The 19438-nt window shown below is 37.7% G+C and overlaps 2 protein-coding genes across 4 annotated transcripts in view; one reads left to right on the forward strand and one right to left on the reverse strand.

The window, feature by feature from the left end:
- Nucleotides 1-15587, forward strand: part of DTWD1 (DTW domain containing 1) — a 40265-nt gene extending 24678 nt beyond the window's left edge. For 2 of the 3 annotated variants that reach the window (XM_062205881.1, XM_062205882.1), the window contains exon 5: nt 377-729. In XM_062205881.1, coding sequence (XP_062061865.1) covers nt 377-624 — 248 coding nt within the window. In that variant the 3' untranslated portion in view covers nt 625-729. Of the gene's footprint in view, nt 1-376; nt 730-11115 lie in introns of those variants that run through there. The other variant, XM_062205883.1, reaches the window with a different exon arrangement.
- LOC133769558 (mitochondrial import inner membrane translocase subunit Tim9-like) lies at nt 7032-7632 on the reverse strand. Its single transcript, XM_062204768.1, has 2 exons — nt 7518-7632; nt 7032-7186 (listed from the first exon to the last, which is right to left on the reverse strand). Exons 1-2 carry the CDS (start codon nt 7630-7632, stop codon nt 7032-7034), a joined length of 270 nt encoding a protein of 89 aa, XP_062060752.1.
- Nucleotides 15588-19438: the final 3851 nt, after the last annotated feature.

Here is a 19438-nt window from a genome sequence, read left to right on the forward strand (position 1 = left end):
AGGGTAAAAGAAATGATTATCTTAAATGTTAATTATTTTTAATCCATTTCTATAAAATCTAAGATTTATATATTGTAAGTTATGTTTCATCTCTTATAAATCAGTGTCAACACAGAAACTCAGAGTGCTTTTAGCTCCTTAGACCAGTGCTGAGTAATACATCATACTGTGTCTTAAATTCCTTCTGTTTATACCTTATGAATTTAAGAAAATACCCTGTTTGGAATTGAGAGTGAAGAAAGTTATCTATATTTCTTAAAATAACAAATTCTTTCAATAATTAAAAGAAGTTGTTATTATTGTACCATGCCCTTTGCTTAAGAAGAAATATTTATATTTTTCTTTTTTTTCTTTTTCTTTTCTTTTTTTTTGGCAGGGTTGTTACAAGTTGAGTTGAAAACAAGAAAAACTTGCTTTTGGCGCCATCAAAAAGGAAAGCCAGACACTTTCCTTTCCACAATTGAAGCCATTTACTACTTTTTAGTAGACTACCACACTGATATATTAAAAGAGAAATACAAAGGACAATATGATAATCTTTTATTTTTCTACTCTTTTATGTACCAGCTGATAAAGAATGCCAAATGCTCTGGAGATAAAGAAACAAAAAAACTTATACATTAGTTTTTTAATAAGCTACCTATGTCATTTTATTTTGCTAAAATTAATAAACTTATAGTTGTGCTTTGTTTCTTCTTAAGAAAAATCATAAATAATGCCTATAAGACTACTTAAAAAGTACCAGTTTCATTCATTTTACCTTATGTGTGTATGTGTGTGTGTGTGTGTGTTTATTTGACAGGTAGAGTTATAGACAGTGAGAAAGAGAGACAGGTAGAAAGGTCTTCCCTCCAGTGGTTCACTCCCCAAATGGCTGCCATGGCCGGAACTGCGCTGTTCCGAAGCCAGGAGCCAGATGCCTCCTCCCAGTCTCCCATGTGGGTGCAGGGGCCCAAGCACCTGAGCCATCTTCCACTGCCCTCCTGGGCCACAGCAGAGAGCTGGATTGGAAGAGGAGCAGCCAGGACTAGAACCAGCGCCCACATGGGATGCCAGCACTGCAGGCAGAGGATTAACCATGTGAGCCACGGCGCCAGCCTCTACCTTATGTTTTTATAAAAGGAAATTATATCTAAGGGAATTTCTCATAGATAGTGTAAACTGAATAACTTATTTCAGAAGTTATTTGCTCAATTTTAGCACATTTCAGTTTATTACATTTTAATTATGTGTTGTATCTATGTAATTGGATATAACATATCTAATTAGAGTCATTTCATATTTGTTTAGAGGTAATTGTGTCTTTTCACCTATACTCACCACCCCATTTAGGGATAAGTGGAATCAGAATCTTCTTGCTGAAAGAGTAATAATTGACTTCCTTGAGGTTAGGGACAAATATAGACAGAACTATAATAAGAGCTTCAGGGGTTAGGGCTCTTACTTTAAGTCCACACTGCCTGTGATGAACATTTGTTGACTTTTACATCTGCCTGATATTTTTTTAAGGGGAAATTGCTGATAATTATGTTGCCAGGACAAGCATTGGGGCACAGCCAGTTAAGCCCTAGTCTGTGATGCCAGCATCCCTATCACAGTGCCGATTCGAGTCTCTGCTACTCCATTTCTGATCCAGCACCCTGCTAATGTGCCCAGGAAAGCAGCAAATGGTGGCCTAAATGTTTGGGCCCCTCCCACACATGTGGACAATCCAGATGGAATTCCAGGCTCCTGGTTTTGGCTTGAATCAGTCCTGGCTATTGCAACTGTTTGGGGAATGAACCAGAGGATGGAAGATCTGTCTATTTGTCTCTCTGCCTTTCACATAAGTAAATAACATCTTAAAAAGAGAGAGTTAGGAAAAAAAAAAAAAAAAAACTGTGCCCTGCCATAGGAGTGGACAAATGACCCGATGTAGCAAGATAAGTGCCCAATACCTCCTAACCGCAGTGTTCGACTTGAGGATGAACATATGATCCAGAGCACCAGCATCCTGTTTTATAAGTAGTATGGCTGCTGTAGGCAATGAGGGTTATTTGTAAAAGCACAGCCTCTGCAGCTAAACTACCTGAACCTAAATCTCACCTCTCCCTTTTCTACTCACCAGCCATATTACCAGTTTGTCCATCTATAAAGGGTGGTTAATACGGTACCTACCTTATAGGATGATTAGGAGGATTAACTGAATGTATTTCTAAGAGGCTTTCAGCAATGCCTAGAATATAGTAAGTGCTGTGCTTGTATGTGTTTACTCTTTTTATTTATTTAGAAATGTAAACTAAGAATGATTAAGCCAAGAGCTGCTTGTAGCAGTATGTGCTACCAGGTGAAAAGAGCTTGACTTAACATGAAGCTAGGGATAGAAAGCAGAGTGGAGGAAAAAAAAGGGATTGAATAGTGACAACATCATTTAATGGAGCCTTCTGTGTTGGATAGCTTCCCTGTGCCTCTCTGGGTCCACTCTCCACTCTTTTCCATTCTGTTCCCTGCTCTGTGAGATAGATTCCTTTTCCCTCTGGCTTCTCTCTGGTTCAACAGATGAGAAGCACCAGCAGGAGATTGGAAATTGAAAGGTAGATAAAATTGTCTTTTTCATTTCCTTGACTCCCCTTCTGCCATGCATTGTCTGTGTCTGTCTACTGAATTCCATCCTGTCAGGCATCATTTAGCTTCTCATGCAATTATTCCAGGATTCTGTCTAGGTTGAAGTCCTTGCTCCTCCTCCTTTACCATTGGTTGCTTTCCCTAAATCCTGCCCCATACCTTTGTAAACAGGAATTTTATTACATTCTTCTCATATGTTTGCATTTGAAGTTTCCTTCTGCTTCTTTTTGGGACTCTGATAAATTCAACCATTTGGATGCTAGAAATAAGTCATTTCCCGAGGTATGTGCAGTGGTACACAGAACATGCTTTATGGGGATTAAAAAAAAAGAGTTCTTGATGAGGTATTTGCTACACATAGATTTCTCTCTTGGAAATTCAAAACATACAGCATATTAAAGGTTTTTAAAAAGTCATGGAACAAATTAACATTTTGAACTTCATTTAAGTTAGCATGTCCTAAAATTACTTGATTATGTAAATATGTTAACACCAGTTAACATCCTAGGGAAATAAGACATTTGGAATATTGTATTTTAGAGTAATTCCTGGTAATATACCTGTGGCAACTGACTAGTAAGTGTTAAGTAAACTGCTGATTATACAATGTGTTAGTGGTAATACCTAGTCTAGAACTTCTGATGTCTTTGGGTTCATGAATTTACCATTTTATTATACTGTTCATAAAAAGGAATGTGGATTATGGAAAGTTTGAATGTTGTTAGCCTCATAGATCCATATTAACTAACTAGCTTGCTTACTTAGCAATATTTTATAAGATTGAATTCAAAATAGATGTCTTCGTGTTTAGAAGTTGGACCTGAGAATAGATGAAGGCTTGAATTGACTTAAGCAGGACCAAAGTTGGAATTCTCAGGGCTAAATTTGGACTTTCCTGAGCCAAACTCTATTGCCATTTAATTGGCTCTGCAACTCAATTACACATAACAGTTAACAGAAGGAGAAAAAAAGAATATTCCTATTGCACATTTGCCCCTCATCACACAGCTGGGGTAAGAAAGATAACCCATATACTTCCTAAGAGCCTAATTTATAACTATGTACAGATAGAATCTCAAGTTCTTCCCTTAAGAAGATGATAATATCTGTTAAAATAATGAATTGTCTGTCTTTACCTTGTTTTTCTTTTGTATGACACATTGCAAAAATGGCCTTAATTTTTTATTCTTCCTTCTATTCATAGTCCTTTTTAAGGTTTCTTTGAAGTACCCACTCACTCTGATTCTGGAACATTTACATTTCCAGAGATCTAGTGTATTTCTACTTGTGCTTCTGCTCTTGACATAAGAACAGGCTTAATAAGGCCAGACTGCTAGAGGATGAGACACCCATGGAGCATAGCCAGGTTGTCCTGGCCACCCTACTGATTCATGCCTCTATTGACAAAACCAACCAACTTCCAGATATGTGAATGATCATAGCCAGGATTATCAGTCATGTAACCCCTGTCAGATTCTAGATATGAACAAGGAAGGGTCATTGCTATTCCCCTTGGTTTTATAACTGTTTATTATGTAGCTGTATTGTAATAGTAGACTTGAATCAACACTCTGATATGAAATGCCAGCATCAGAAGTGGCGGCTTAATCCAATGTGTCTCACCAGCCGCATCAACTTTTTGGAGACATCTCATATGCACAGATTTCTAAATTTTTTGCACTAAAATTTTTTTGCATTTTTATATTTTTTTATTTTAAAATATTTCAAATATGGGAAAGTATACTGTTCAATGAGCACATATCATAGGTACTGTTAGTGTGCTGGGCTGGCCTAGTTATTAACTGTTTCTCTAATCCTCCTCTGCTGCAGCCTTCCAGACATTAACTCTCCTAGTAACACCCACATTTGGGTGAGTCCTAATTCCTCTATTAAATTTCTCTATTCGTGTAATGCTTGCAATAAGTCTGCTGTTTTGACCAAATATATACCAAAAGACTTGGCTTCCCTAGAAATGAAGAGTTACTAAGCAATTATACTTGCCAAGCGATTGGCAGTGTCTCCTAAGGAAACAACAGCAGGTGCTTTGGTTCCCATCCTTGCTAACCTCACTTCTTTCAAGATTGGCACTTGGAAAACTACACCTAAGCATTTGTACCTGAGGATAATAACCAAGGCGTTTTCTCCACACCTGTACCTGATTTAGCTGCTGATATCCTGAATTTAACCTTTTGTCATCTGGGGTGAAACTTTCAGGATACAGAATGAGTGTATTTTTTGCATGTGAGAGGGACAAAAATTGTGGCCAAATGGTGATCCTTGAAAGATAGTCTTCAAAAATAACTCCTAAATAATTCCCGTTCTTTCTTGGACACACATAAGTGTGTGTCCTTGTAGTATCTTCAGAGGATAAAGTCCATTTCCCTTCTCCTTCAATCTGTTATGGCCTTGCAACTTACTTTCTCCCATAAAACACAGTGAATGTAAGGTATGACAGTTTTCACTTTCACTCTCCTGAGCCATCATATTAGAATTCCAGGCCATACTGTACAGAGGGACTGTGTGGAGAATTCCTAGTTACAACACACGAAGAGAAAGGCCACATAAGGCAGAAGTGAGATTCCCTAGTCAACAGCACTCTCCTAATTTGGGCTACTATAATGAAAATGTCAGACTGAGTGGCTTAAACAACAGGAAAAAGGAGGAATGGAAGGAGAAAGAGAAAAACAAGTAAGGGGGCAGGTGTGAGTTTGAATATAGACTCTGTTCCCAACTCCAGCTTCCTGTAATACAATACCCTGGGAGGCAGCCGGTGATGGCTTAAGTATTTGAGTCCCTGCCACTCACATGGGAGACCAGGGTTAAGTTCCCTGCTCCTGATATCAACCTGGCCTACCCCTAGCTGCTGTGGGCATTTAGGGAGTGAATGGCAAGTGGGAAATACCTCTGTCTCTCCATATCTGTCTCTGTTTCTCTGCCTTTCAAATAAAATATACTTTTAAAAAAAGAAGGAAGGAATGAGGAAACAAGTGGCGTAATGTTTTATAATCTTTGAGGAATGAATTTCTTTTCTTCCAAGACACAGTTCCCTTGAAACATATTGTTCAAATTTAAAAAATAGAAGTCTTTGTTACTTTTATGAAATATTTTTGTAGTTAAAAATGTTTTCCAAATTTAAGTCTGGACACCTCAATATATTTTAACAATGGGAGTTAAGAAGCAATTCCAAAATAAATTAATTTTAGTTTTCAGATGAAATCAGTGCACGGGGATATTTAAAACTGGGGACATGGTGCTTCAGAAGTTCAGGATATCCTACTGGAGAGAAGGATTATGTGTCAAGTCCCTCGAGCTTGAAGGAAAGAAGGCTGCAAAGGGAGACACTGAGTATTTCTGTCAAATGGCATCTTGGCACCCAAACAAGTGAGAAAGGCCTTTTCCAACTTTCTGTTTCATCTTAGCCAATAGGTGGATGCAACCAGAAGAGCAGTCCAGCTAACGTCACTTGAAGCAACTATTCAGAATAGCTAAACTGGATGCCACATAACCTCTATATCAAGCAACTTAGTAGCCGTGTATTTTTTCCATTATCTAGTCATTAATTCTGTTGTTATAAGAAAATACTCATAGTTGATAGCCTTTATAATTTACAAGAAAGTTGGAATTATGCCAGTTACATTTTCCCCCAAGGTTGCTTATATTATGTTTTTTTTTTCTTTAAAAAACTGCTCGGTGATGCTTCCATTTATTTTACTTTGAGCAATAATTTTTTAATACATTTCACATGATTGAACACATATTTTACTTCAAAATTAACACAGTTGAAGAAATAATGGTTTATTTTTCTAGTCAAGTGACCAAGCTGCTAAATTTTAAAGCCTCAACAAAATGTTGCATCTTATTATTTTCATTGAACCGTAAGACCATCTATTTCAGTCACTCCTGGTAAACAACAATATTTGTTCTCCAGTGGTTTTCCTTTGCTAGACAGGCATGACAGATAGTTTGTCATGGTACCTACTGCGTTCAGGAATTCTATCAGATGAATCCCTTTTTTTTTTTTTTTTTTTTTTTTTGGCAGGCAGAGTGGACAGTGAGAGAGAGAGACAGAGAGAAAGGTCTTCCTTTACCCTTGGTTCACCCTCCAATGGCCGCTGTGGCCGGCGCACCACGCTGATCCGAAGGCAGGAGCCAGGTGCTTCTCCTGGTCTCCCATGCGGGTACAGGGCCCAAGGACTTGGGCCATCCTCCTCTGCACTCCCGGGCCACAGCAGAGAGCTGGCCTGGAAGAGGGGCAACGTGGACAGAATCCGGCGCCCCGACCGGAACTAGAACCCGGTGTGCCTGCGCCACAAGGCAGAGGATTAGCCTAGTGAGCCATGCCGCTGGCCTGAATCCCCATTTTCAGTGCAACACCTACTGGCAATCTTTCATTGAAAAGTCCATCCTTCAGGACTTCTCTATTGTAGTTATCCAAGGAGTCCTGCTTTGGCTGCCAGTGCTTCATTCTGCTGGATGTGGTATTCCTGAAATCTCATGGATATTCTTTTTGTCATTTTAAAATATTTCTGTAAACAATTTTCTGAACAGCTAGTCTCTTCAGGCTTTACCTCTCTTGTGAAATCTTTTTTTTTTTTTTTGGACAGGCAGAGTTAAACAGAGAGAGAGAGAGACAGAGAGAAATGTCTTCCTTCTGTTGGTTCACCCCCCAAATGGCTGCTACGGCCGGTGATTGCGCCTATCTGAAGCCAGGAGCCAGGTGCTTCCTCCTGGTCTCCCATGTGGGTGCAGGGCCCAAGCACTTGGGCCATCCTCCACTGCCTTCCCAGGCCACAGCAGAGAGCTGGATTGGAAGTGGAGCAACTGGGACAGAATCCAGCGCCCCAACTGGGACTAGAACCCCAGGGTGCCGGCGCTGCAGGCGGAGGATTAGCCAAGTGAGCCGCAGCGCTGGCCTCTTTTGAAATCTTTAATGTAGTCCATAAAGCAGGTTTCTGTAAGTTTATTGTAGGTTTCAAGAAATTCTTTGAACTGTTTTATCTGATTGGGTTCTGGTATTTGTCCAGCCATATTCTTTTCATATGTTTATTAGTCACCTTTTCTGATGCATGAGTTTCCTCTCTGTTCTGGAAAAGCAGTCATCCAACCTGTTTGAATGTCTCCAGAGAGGCCTGATTTCATGCTTAAGCACGAACTCTCGCAGCTGACATCAGCATGAGGATGGGAGAACTGTGCTGCCAGTCTGGGGGCTGATGGTAGGGGTCAGGGCTTGTGCCACGGCTGCTGGATGGGAGAGAACACGTGGAAGCAGTGATGCCGAACTAAATTATGTCTTTATATTTACTGTGCACATTAAAAATGAGTATGTAGTGGCAGTTTGGCCTAGCTGCTAAGATGCTTGTTGGGTCACCCGCATCCCATATCAAATTACGTGGGTTCTAGTTCAGACTGTACTCCCAATTTTAGCTTCCTGATAATGCACAGCTTAGAAGGCAACAGGAACTCACTCAAGAAGTTGAGTCCTTGCCACCTAAGTGTGAGAGCTTGATATTGGAGATGACCCCCTAAAATCTATACAGAAATTTGGCCCCTTAAAGTTCTCCAGAAGCGCCATCTGGGATGTCACATATGCTACTGGAATTTGGGGTGCAATATGATATCACCATATGTTTATTAATAAATCCCCAATATTAATAAGCCCAAGAGGGCTCTTGCCTAATATTTAGAGAAGAATTCTAAATACCGACACAAATAAACAAGGCAGCATGGTACATTTTAGGCTTTTATTTAGTGCGAAAGATGCATAGGAGAGTGAGAGCTTTATCTAAGAGAGAGGTAAATCTAGGTTCATACCAAGCACCAGGAACCAGCCACATGGAGGAGCATCTAGGCCAGGAAACCTAGGGCTTTTAACCAGGCTTTTCACCCACTTCCAAAGGGGAGTGGCTAATTAACCTGATTGGCTGGTGGGCACCCAGATGTGGCCAGGTAGGGGCATGAGGTCATACAGGGGTGTGGTGAAGGCCTGGTTTTCCAGCTCACAAACCTAGTTGATTTTAACCTGTATGCCTGCTTACTTCAAGCTGGCATGAGTTACTGGATCCCAGCTTCAGGCTGGCCCAGCTCCAGCCATTTTGGGCATTTGAGGAGTAACCAGTGGATGAGAACTCTTTTTTCTGTCTCCATACCTCTCAAATAAATAAATATTTAAAAATGCATAGGACATTTCTTATTGAAGTGAGTTTGCAAATTGCCACAAATTGCCTTTTACATCCATGTATTTGGAATATTTTTAAAAATTGCTATTTCAAATTTTGCTTCCCCAAAATGCAAGGCATAGTATGGGTATCATTCTACATGTAAAGTCTTAATTATGGGATGGTGGAAAACTGACTCTAAGCGATGGCCAGTCACTCTCTCAGCGCCAGGTGAATTTGGATAAAAAGCTGCTCCTTTTTCTACCTTTATATATTGAGATGTCTTGATTTATGTTCTTATCAGTCTGAGAGTTTCAAGCACCAGCATTCTCTTTATACCAACAGATTTTCCTGCTTTTAGGTAAAAAACATTATTTTAAAAGAAAGCATCTATGTTGCTTAATATAGCCATTATTTTCCTCATCTCTCCCAAGTTATTCTTTCTTGTGGGAGCAGGTACCATTCATTGCCAGTCCTGTCTTGTTAAAAGTATATGTTTTTGTGGAAGAAGTAAATATCCTGTTTGAGCTGATAATCTTTGGATACTTGACATTTTTAAAATTTTCTTCTTGGGACATCCAAGATGGCTGAATAGGGTATGGCCACACTAACTTAAACTGATCTGGGATATGAAAAGAACAAAAGAAGGATTATGTTTCCAGGGGTCTGGCTGACACAAATTTTCTGCGAAGAAGTGGGAAAAAATAAACAAAAAACCCACTACCAACAACAACAAAAAAGCAAAGACTCTATGGGACAAATAGAAGATAGAGACAGTGCTGCAGCCAGTTGTGTGTTGTACTGCCAGCCACCATCTTACCATGTCAAAATAGGAAGAAAATGCTGTGCTCCCTGCTGCTGGCAATTTTAGCTAAGAGAGAATTCCACAGTCAACCCCTGACTTTTACTTCAGCCTGGATATCTGACTGGGGTCTGAGTAACTGCCAGGCTTGTAGCAGCAAAAAAGTGACACAGCATGCCTCTGTTCTCCTACCAGCATCATAGTCAGTCAGGGCAACATGTGGGAAAAAGGACAGATCCTTTGCAACCTGCAACTGTGAAACTTGTGGCGTTAGCTCCAGAGCTACACTCATGCACTCTATGTGAGCAAGGGGGATTTGTCTTAGCTTCTAGGGGTGAACACAAGAAGCAGCGCACAAAATATCCCCTTCCACCCTGGGAGATCCTTCTATACCCTGCAAAACTAGGACTGTAACAATTCATTCTAAATCCATGGTGCCACTGGAATCTAGCCAGTGGACATAGGGAAAAACCTACCTGCATTCTACTTCTCTGAACTCATACCTTCCAGAGTAAAATCTCCTGTATACCTCGTGGTTGCCCTGTAGGACCAAAATGGGGTTCAGTTCAAACTAGAGCTATTGGTATTACAAGCCACAGCCACAGCTGGAATTTTCTGGCAGGATATGAGGAAGGGTCCATATATATCACACAGTCCTAGAGCCACAGAAGTTGGTGCCGTAAACCCTGGCATCAATCAGGCTTGCCAGTAGGACAAAGTAGAAGCCACACCTGTCTTCCTCAGCACAGAGAACAAGGCCCTGCCTACCACATTTACCAGGAAAACTGACCATGAACTCTCTGTGGACCAAAGATAAACACCCCAGGAAACCCTTATTCAACTCAAAGCCATATTGCTGTTCCTCCGAACTGCAGCAGACTACTCCACTGTGTCACTTATAAACAGCTGGCATTGTTTAAAACAAAATATATCACTCAGAAACTACATTCCTGGTCTAACCTAGAACCAAAGACAAAGGAACAAGCCAAGTAATATCCTGCATACCAGCTAAACCATGAACTCTATTACAATAAAATCTACTCCATAAAGAAGAAGGGACAAATATACCAGATGAGCAGATGTCAACGTGGACATAGGAGACATGAAGAAGCAAGGTAGCATGATGCCTCCAAAAGAACACAGTACTCCTCTAGAACTAGATCCTGAACTAAAGGAAATGTATGAAATGGCAGATATGGAATTCAAAATAATTATTGTAAGGAAACTCAATGATATGCAAGAGAATACAGATAGGCAGATTAAAGAAATGAGGAAACCAATTAATGACCTTAGTGAAAATATTAGGAGATAGAACTCATTAAGAAGACCAAAGAGAAATCTTTAAGATTAAAGTTTCAATCAGTATAATAAAGAATGTGATTGAGAGCTTTAATAGTAGAATAGACCAAGTGGAGGAAAGAACTTCTGACCTCATGGACAAGAATTTTGAAATAACCCAACCAGACAAAAATAAAGAGAAAAGAATTAAAAAGAATAAAGGAAGTCTGTGTGAAATATGGGAGAGCATTAAATGACTAAATATTTGTATTATAGGTATTCCTGAAGGAGAAGAAAAGGAAAAAGGCATCGAGAACTACTAAATTAAGTAGTAGAAAATTTCCCAGAGAAGTAGACATTCAGATACAAGAAGCTCAAAGAACTCCAAGCAGACTCAACCAAAGTCTTTTCCAAGGCATATTGTCATCAAATTCTCAAAAGTTAAACACAAGGAGAGAATCCTAAAGACAGTAAGAGAAAAACATCAAGTAATATATAAAGGAAAACCAGTTAGATTAACATCAGACTTCTCAGTGGAAACCCTACAGGCCAGAAGAGAGTGGTATGATATCTTCAAAGTCTTAAAAGAAAAAACCCTCCAGCCAAGAATATTATATAGCAAAACTCTTCTTTAAAAGTGAGGGAGAAATATTTTTCAGATAAGCAAAAACTGAGAGCATTCACTACCACCACACCAGCCTTAAAAGAAATTCTGAAGGGCATCCTGAATTAGGAACTAAACATCATGAAAACACATGACACCACCAAATTCACTAACAGAGCAGGTAGAGTCATTATCCAATCAACAAAATGACAGGTCTTAGTTCTTAGCTATCAGTACTAACCTTGAATGTAAATGGATTAAATTCACCAACAAAAAGACTTAGGTTGGATGAATAGACAAAAAACCAAGACCCCACTATAAACTGCCTTCAAGAAACTCACTTCACAAAGATATACACAGACTGAAAATGAAGGATTGGAAAAAGGTAAACCAGGTACATGGAAACTAAAAGCAAGCAGATGTAGCTTTCCTGATTTCAGATAAAACAGACATATCAAAAACTGTAAAAAGAGACAAAAAAGTAAATTATATTTTGATGAAAGTTTCAATTCAGCAAAAAAAAAATAATAACATAAATATCTATGTACCCAACACAAGACCAGATTTATACATAAAATACTACTAGACCTAAAAGGAGAGATAGTCTCCAATACAGTAATTGTGGGTGACTTTAACATTCCTCTCTCATGAATGGACAGACTATCCAGACGTAAAATCAATAAAAATACATCAGAGTTAAAACACACTATCAAGCAAATAGACCCAATACACACAAGACATTTCATCCAACAGACACAGAACACCCATTATTTTCATCAGCACATGGAACACTTTGAATAGACTATGTTTTAGACCAGAAATTAAGTCTCAGCAAAATTAAAAAGATTGAAATAACACAAGGTATCTTCTCAGACCATAAAGGGATAAAACTAGAAATCAACAAGATCAATAGAATACTATAAATACTTAGAAATTAAGCAGCATACTACTGAATGATCAATAGGTCATTGGAGAAATTAAAAAAAGAAACAAAAAACTTTCTTGAAATAAATAAAAATGAAAACAACATATCAGAATCCCTACAGCAAAATCAGTATTAAGAGACAAGTTTGTAGCATTAAGTGCTTACATTAAAAAGAGAGAAATGTCTAAAACTGAAAATCTAATGATACATTTTGAAGACTTAGGAAAGCAAGAACAAACCAAACCTAGAATCAGCAGGAGGCAAGAAATAGTAATAATTAGAGCAGAAATAAATGAAATTGAAACAAAAAGATACAAAAGATCAACAAAAAAAGTTGGTTCTTTGTGAAGATAAATAAAATAGATAAACCTCTAGCCAGACTAATAAGAAAAAAAGAAAAAACTCAAATAAATAAAATTAGAGATGAAGAAGGAGTCATTACAACTGAAACCACTGCAATATGAAGGATTTTAAGAAACTACTAGGAAGAACTATATGCTAATAAACTGGAAAACCTCAAAGAAGTGGATAAATTCTTGGATTCATATATCCTACCAGGATTAAATCAAGAAGATACAGACGATCTAAACAGACCCATAACAAGCAATGAGATTGAAGCAGTAATCTAAAGTCTGCCATCAAGGAAAAGTTTGGGAGCTACTGAATTCTACAAAACATTCAAAGAGGAAGTACCTCCAGTACTCTCCAAACTATTCCAAATTTTTTAGTAAGATGGAACTCTGCCATACTCTTTATGAGGCCAGAATTACTTTGATACCAAAACCAGAGACACGACATGAATAAACTACAGACTTTTATTCTTAATGAGCATAAATGCAAAGATACTCACCAAAATATTAGCACATTGAATCTAAAACTACATAAAAAAGATCATATGTCAGGATCAAGTGGGAATTATCCCAGAAATACAAGGGTAGTTCAACATTTGCCAGTCAATAAAAGTCATAAATCACATCAATAGAATGAAGAATAAAGGCCCTGTGGTCATCTCAGAAGTTGCAGAGAAAATACTTGATAAGATTCAACACCATCTGATGATAAAACCCCTCCACAAATTAAGTATAGAAGGAACATTTTTCAAAATCATGAAGGCTATTTATCACAACTTAACAGCCAATAACATACCGAATGGGGAAAAACTAAAAGCATTTCCCCTCAGATCTGGAACAAGACAAGGATGTCCACTTTCGCCGCTCTTACTCAATATAGTACTGGAAGTTTTAGCAAGAGCAATTATGGAGGGGAAAGAAAAATGGACATTAAAATTGAAAAAGAGCAAGTCACATTATCCATGTTTGCAGATGACATGATGTTGTAAATGGAAAAACCTACTCTTCACTAAAAAGCTGTAGAATTGGTAAACCAATTCAGTAAATTTGCATTTTACAAAATAGCATACCAAAACAGCATAATAATGATGAACTTACAGAAAGAGAAATCAAGAAAGAAATCCCACTCACAGTAGACACTTACATGCACACACACACACACACAAATCAAATTTTTAGGAAAATTTACCCAAAGTGAAAGATCTGTATAATGAAAATTTTCAAGCATGGATGAAAGAAATCATTAGGACACAAAACATTGGAAAGGTATTCCTTGCTCATGGATTGGAAAAATCAATATCATTAAAAAGTCTATACTATCTAGAGCAACCTACAGATTCAGTGAAATCTCTATTAAAATACAAATGACATTCTTCACAGAATTATAAAAAGCAATCCTAAAATTCATATGGAATCACAAAAGACCCAGAATAGCCAAAGGGATCCTGAACAAGAAAAATCACGCTGGGAGCATCACAGTACTTGGCTTCAAAGCATACTACAAAGCTAAAGTAAGTAAGACAGCATGGTACTGGCATAAAAAACTATACATAGATCAATGGAATGGAGTAGACAGCCCAGAAATGAGTCAACATACATACAGTCAACTGATTTTTGACAAAAGTGCTTCGACCCTCCAGTGGAGTAAGGATTATCTCTTCAACAAATGATACTGGCAAAATTGGGTGTATGTACATAGAAGAATGAAATTAGATGCATACCTCTCACCGGATAGAAAAATCAACTCAAGGTGGATCAAAGACCTAAATTTAAGACCTGGGTCTATAAAGTTGCTGGAAGAAAACATTTAGGAAACACTCCAAGACATAGGTGTAGGGAACGACTTCTTAAACAAGATTCTCAAAGCATAGATAACAAAAGCAAAACTAAAGAAATGGGACTATATCAAACACAGAAGCTTTTGCACAGCAAAGGAAAAGATCAGTAGAGTGAAGAGACAGCTGACATAATGCGAAAAATATTTACAAACTACCTATCTGACAAAGGGTTAATATCCCAAATATATAAGACCTTAAAAAACTCAACAACAAAAAGCCAACCAGGCCAGCTGAGAAACGGGCACAGGGCTTCCATAGACAATTCACAAAAGAAGAAATACAAATGGCCAACAAATATATGGAAAAAATGTTCAGCATCGCTAGCCATAAGGGAAATGCAAATCAAAACCACAATAAGCTATCATCCCACCCCATCAGAATGACTAAGATCCAAAACGCATAGAGTCACAAATGCTGGTGAGGACATGGGATGTGGACAAAGGGGAACACTTATATATTGTTGGTGATAATGTAAATTAGTGCAGCCACTGTAGAGAACACTGTGGAGATTTCTTAAAAAACAAAAACAAAACTGGAAATATACTTGCCATATGACTTGGCAATCCTACTACTGGATATATACTTCAAAGACTTGAACAAAATGTATCAAAGAGATACCTGCACCACCATGTTTATAGCAGCACTGTTCACAATAGTCAAAATTTGGAATCAACGAAGGTGTTCATCATCAAATAAATGGATAAAGAAAATGTAGAATATATACAAAATGGAATATTATTCAGCCATAAAGAAGAATGAAATTCTACCATTCGCAGCAAAATTGAACACAACTGGAGGGCATCATGTTGAATGAAATAAGCCAGAACCATAAAGACAAGTATTGCATGTTCTCCCTCAGATAAGGGGGCTAAAATTGAAAGAAAAGAAAAGAAAAAGAAAAAAAGAAATGTCTGTGTGTATCAGCATTGTTGCAAATATGGTTTTGTAAAACTTTGTTTTATATCTTTTTCAAATAAATGGTTAAGAATGTTATGCTACTATAGGTTTAAGGATATGTGATTACTTAAAATTTACTGTATGTGGGTGAAATGATCATTTTTCCATTCAATTATCGTTTATGACTGTTGTCTATATCCCCACTAAACTAGGATCTTTTTTCTTTTTACTTGTTAAGCTTGTTATTTGGTGTAATATTAAGCCTTTTTACTGCAATGTAAATTTAAAATATAATATCTTAAAAATAAAAAAAGGAGAAAGGAGAGGGAGAAGGTGAGAAAGGGAGGGAGGAAGGGGATATCATTATGTTCTTAGAATTCTATCTACAAATCAAATTGAATCTGTTAAACTAATTTCAGATTAAAATATTTTTTTTTACAGGCAGAGTTAGAGAGAGAGAGAGAGAGAGAGAGAGAGAAATGTCTTCCTTTTTCCGTTGGTTCACCCCTAAATGGCTGCTATGGCCAGCACAATCCGAAGCCAGGAGCCAGGTGCTTCCTCCTGGTCTCCCATGCGGGTGCAGGGCCCAAGCACTTGGGCCATCCTCCACTGCCTTCCTGGGCCACAGCAGAGAGCTGGACTGGATGAGGATCAACTGGGACAGAATCTGGTGCCCCAACCAGGACTAGAACCCAGGGTGCCGGCGCCACAGGTGGAGGATTAGCCAAGTGAGCTGCAGCGCCAGCCTAAAATAAAATTTTATATAAAATAGAATTTACTTCTTATATTAACAAAATTACTTATATTTGTAGTATACAAAAGTTGCTTTGTGATATTTATCAGTTGTAAATAGATGTAGAATGGTTAAATTGAGCTAATTAACATATATATGTGTGTATATATATATATATATATATATATATATATATATACACTACCTCACAGATCTTTTTTGGTGAGAACACTGAAAATCTACTCTCTGAGCCATGTTCAAGAATATAACACATTGTTACTAACTATAGCCATCATGTTATACAATAAATCTCTTGATTTTACCTCTCCTATCTAACTGGAATTTTGTATTCTTTGACCAATATCCTCCCCAAATCACACTCCACCCTCTTCCCCCACCACCAGCATTTGGCAACCATCATTATACCCTGTACTTCTATAAGTTCAACTGTTTTAGAATCCACACATAAGATCATGCAGTATTTCTTTTCATGTGCCTGGCTTGCTTCATTAACAATGTCCTCTAGGTTCATCCATATTGTCACAATGAAAGGATTTACTTCTGAATAATATTCCATTATGTGTACATTATGTACACCATATTTTGTTCCATCTATATGTCTATGGATTCTTTTCTTGGTTTGCTTGCATATCTTGGCTATTACGAATAATGCTGCAATGTCCATGGGAGTGCGGCCATCTATTCAATATGCTGATTTCATTTTCTTTTTGTGTATACCCAGTGGTGGCATCATTTGGTAGTTCCATTCTTAGTTTATTTAAAAATTACTTATTTAATTTATTTGAAAGACAAGAGAAGATAGAGATGATGGATATGGAGGTACAGAGATCTCCCATGCGCTGGCCAGAAATGCCCTCAATAGTGAGGACTGCATGAAACCAAAACCAGGAGCTGGAAACCCAATCTGTAGTTAGCAGGGACCTGGCTACTTGAGCCATGCGTTAGTAGGAAGCTGAAATCAGAAGCAGACTGGAACACAGGCACTCTAATATAGAATGAGTGGATCCCGAATGTCATCTTAATTGCCATACCAAATGCTTGCCCCTATTTTTAATTTTTTGGAACTTCCATGTGTTTTTTTTTTTAATAATGGCTGGAATAATCATTACTACCAAAAGTTTGCAAGGGTTTCCTCCTCTCCACATCCTCTCCAATACTTGTTATCTTTTGTCTTTTTGATACTAGCCATTATAAAAGGTGAGAGATAATGTCTCTTAGTCGTTTTAATATGTGTTTCTCTGATATTTAGGAATTTTGAGAATCTTTTCAATTATCCGTTGGCTATTTATATGATTTATTTTGAGAAATGTCTGTTCGGTTACTTTGCCCTTTTTAAAATCAGGCTGCGTTGTTTGGGTTTCTTATACATTTTGAATATTGACCACTTTCTGATGTAGGTTTCCAAATATTTGCTCCTAATCCATACATTGTCTCTTCTCTCTATTGATTATTTCCTTGCCTATACAGAAGCTTCTTAAATGTCATGTAATCCCATTTGTTTAGTTTGGCTTTTGTTATCTGTGATTTTTTGTTCATAAATATCTGTTTAGACCAATGTGTGGAGCTTTCCTCCTATTTTTTTAGGTAATTTTACAGTTTGGGGGCTTACATTTAAGTCTTCAATTCATTTAAATTAGAATACATATGTTTATCTGAAAAGCAGAGAAAAGAGAGACAGACAGACAAAGCTCCCTTCTACTGGTTTACTCCTCAAATGCTGCTGCCTTCCAGCGTCTACATTAACAGGAAATTGAAATCAGAAGCTGGAGCCAGGAGCTGAATATAGGCACTCCAATATGGAAAGCAGGTGACTTAAACAGTTTCTTATCACTAGGACAAATGCCAGCTCCTGAGCTGATTTTGTAAATGCTTGTGATAATGGTCTAGGATTATTTGTCTGAATGTGGATGTTCAGTTGTCCCAAAACCATTTATTAAAGAACTGTCCTTTCTTCATTGTGCGTTCTTGGTACCTTTTGAAAATCAATTGAACATACATACATGACTTTATTTCTAGGCTCACAAATTTGTTGCATAGATCAATGTATGTATTTTTATGCCAGTATCATTCTGTTTCAATTACTTTAGCTTTGTAATACATTTTTAAATCAGACAATGGGATTCCTACAAATTTGTTCCTGCTTAAAACTGTTTTGACTATTTGAGGTCCTTTGTGAGTCCATATGAGTTTTAGGATTTTTTTTTCTGTTTATGTGAAGACTGTCACTGTAGATATTGTTTTAATTGAAACTCTTTTTTAAAAAAAAGATTATTTATTTGAAAACAGAGATACAAGGAGAGAGAGAGGGAAAGAGAGAGTGAGAGAGAGAGAGAGAGAGCGAGAGAGCAAGAGAGAGCACCTCCATCCACTAGTTCACTTCCCAAATGGCTGCAATGGCAGCGGCTGGCAGCCAGGAACAACTTCTGGGTCTCCCAAAGGGGTGGCAGGGGCCTGAGCACTTGAGCCATCATCTGCTGCTTTCCTAGGTGCATCAGCAGAGAGCCAGGTTGGAAGTGGAGCAGCCAGGGCATGAACTGGCACCCATATGGGATGCCAGCACTGCATATGGAGGCTTAACCGTTTACACCACAGCACCGGCACCTAATTCAAACTCTTAATAGAAATTGGTTTCCCTTTTAAAATCTTTTATGTGTTATATATAATCTTTTACACACTTTTGGTGCAAAGTGATAATTTTAGTACAATGTATAGATTAAATCAAGCTAGTTAACATATCAGTTACCTCAAATATTTAACACTGTGATAACAGCATTTGAAACATATTTTCTTAACAAAATTGAAATGTATAATACTCAGTAGTACTCAAAAATGCTTATTCAAGCAGTACAGTTGAGGTAAAAATAAATCAAAGTTATTCCTCTGATTTGACTGAGGTTTTGTACCACCTTTGACTTTCATCTCCCCATTTCTCCTGATTTCCAGGCTCTGATAATCACCATTCTACTCTCTCTCTTTCTATGAGTTAAACTAAGATACCACATATAAGTGAGAACAAGTGATATTTTTCTTTCTGTTTGGCTTATTTCACTTACCATAATACTCTCCAGTTATATCTGTGTTGTTGTAAATGACAGAACTGATTTGTAAATTCTGTATATGACATATTTTCTGTTATCCATTCATCCCTTGGTGGAGAATTACACTGATTTCTTATTTTTCCTATTGTGAGTAGTGCTTTGATAGCCCTAGGAGAACAGGCATTTCTTTGAC

The sequence above is a fragment of the Lepus europaeus genome, chromosome 11, assembly GCF_033115175.1.
Source record: "Lepus europaeus isolate LE1 chromosome 11, mLepTim1.pri, whole genome shotgun sequence".
NCBI lineage: Eukaryota > Metazoa > Chordata > Mammalia > Lagomorpha > Leporidae > Lepus > Lepus europaeus.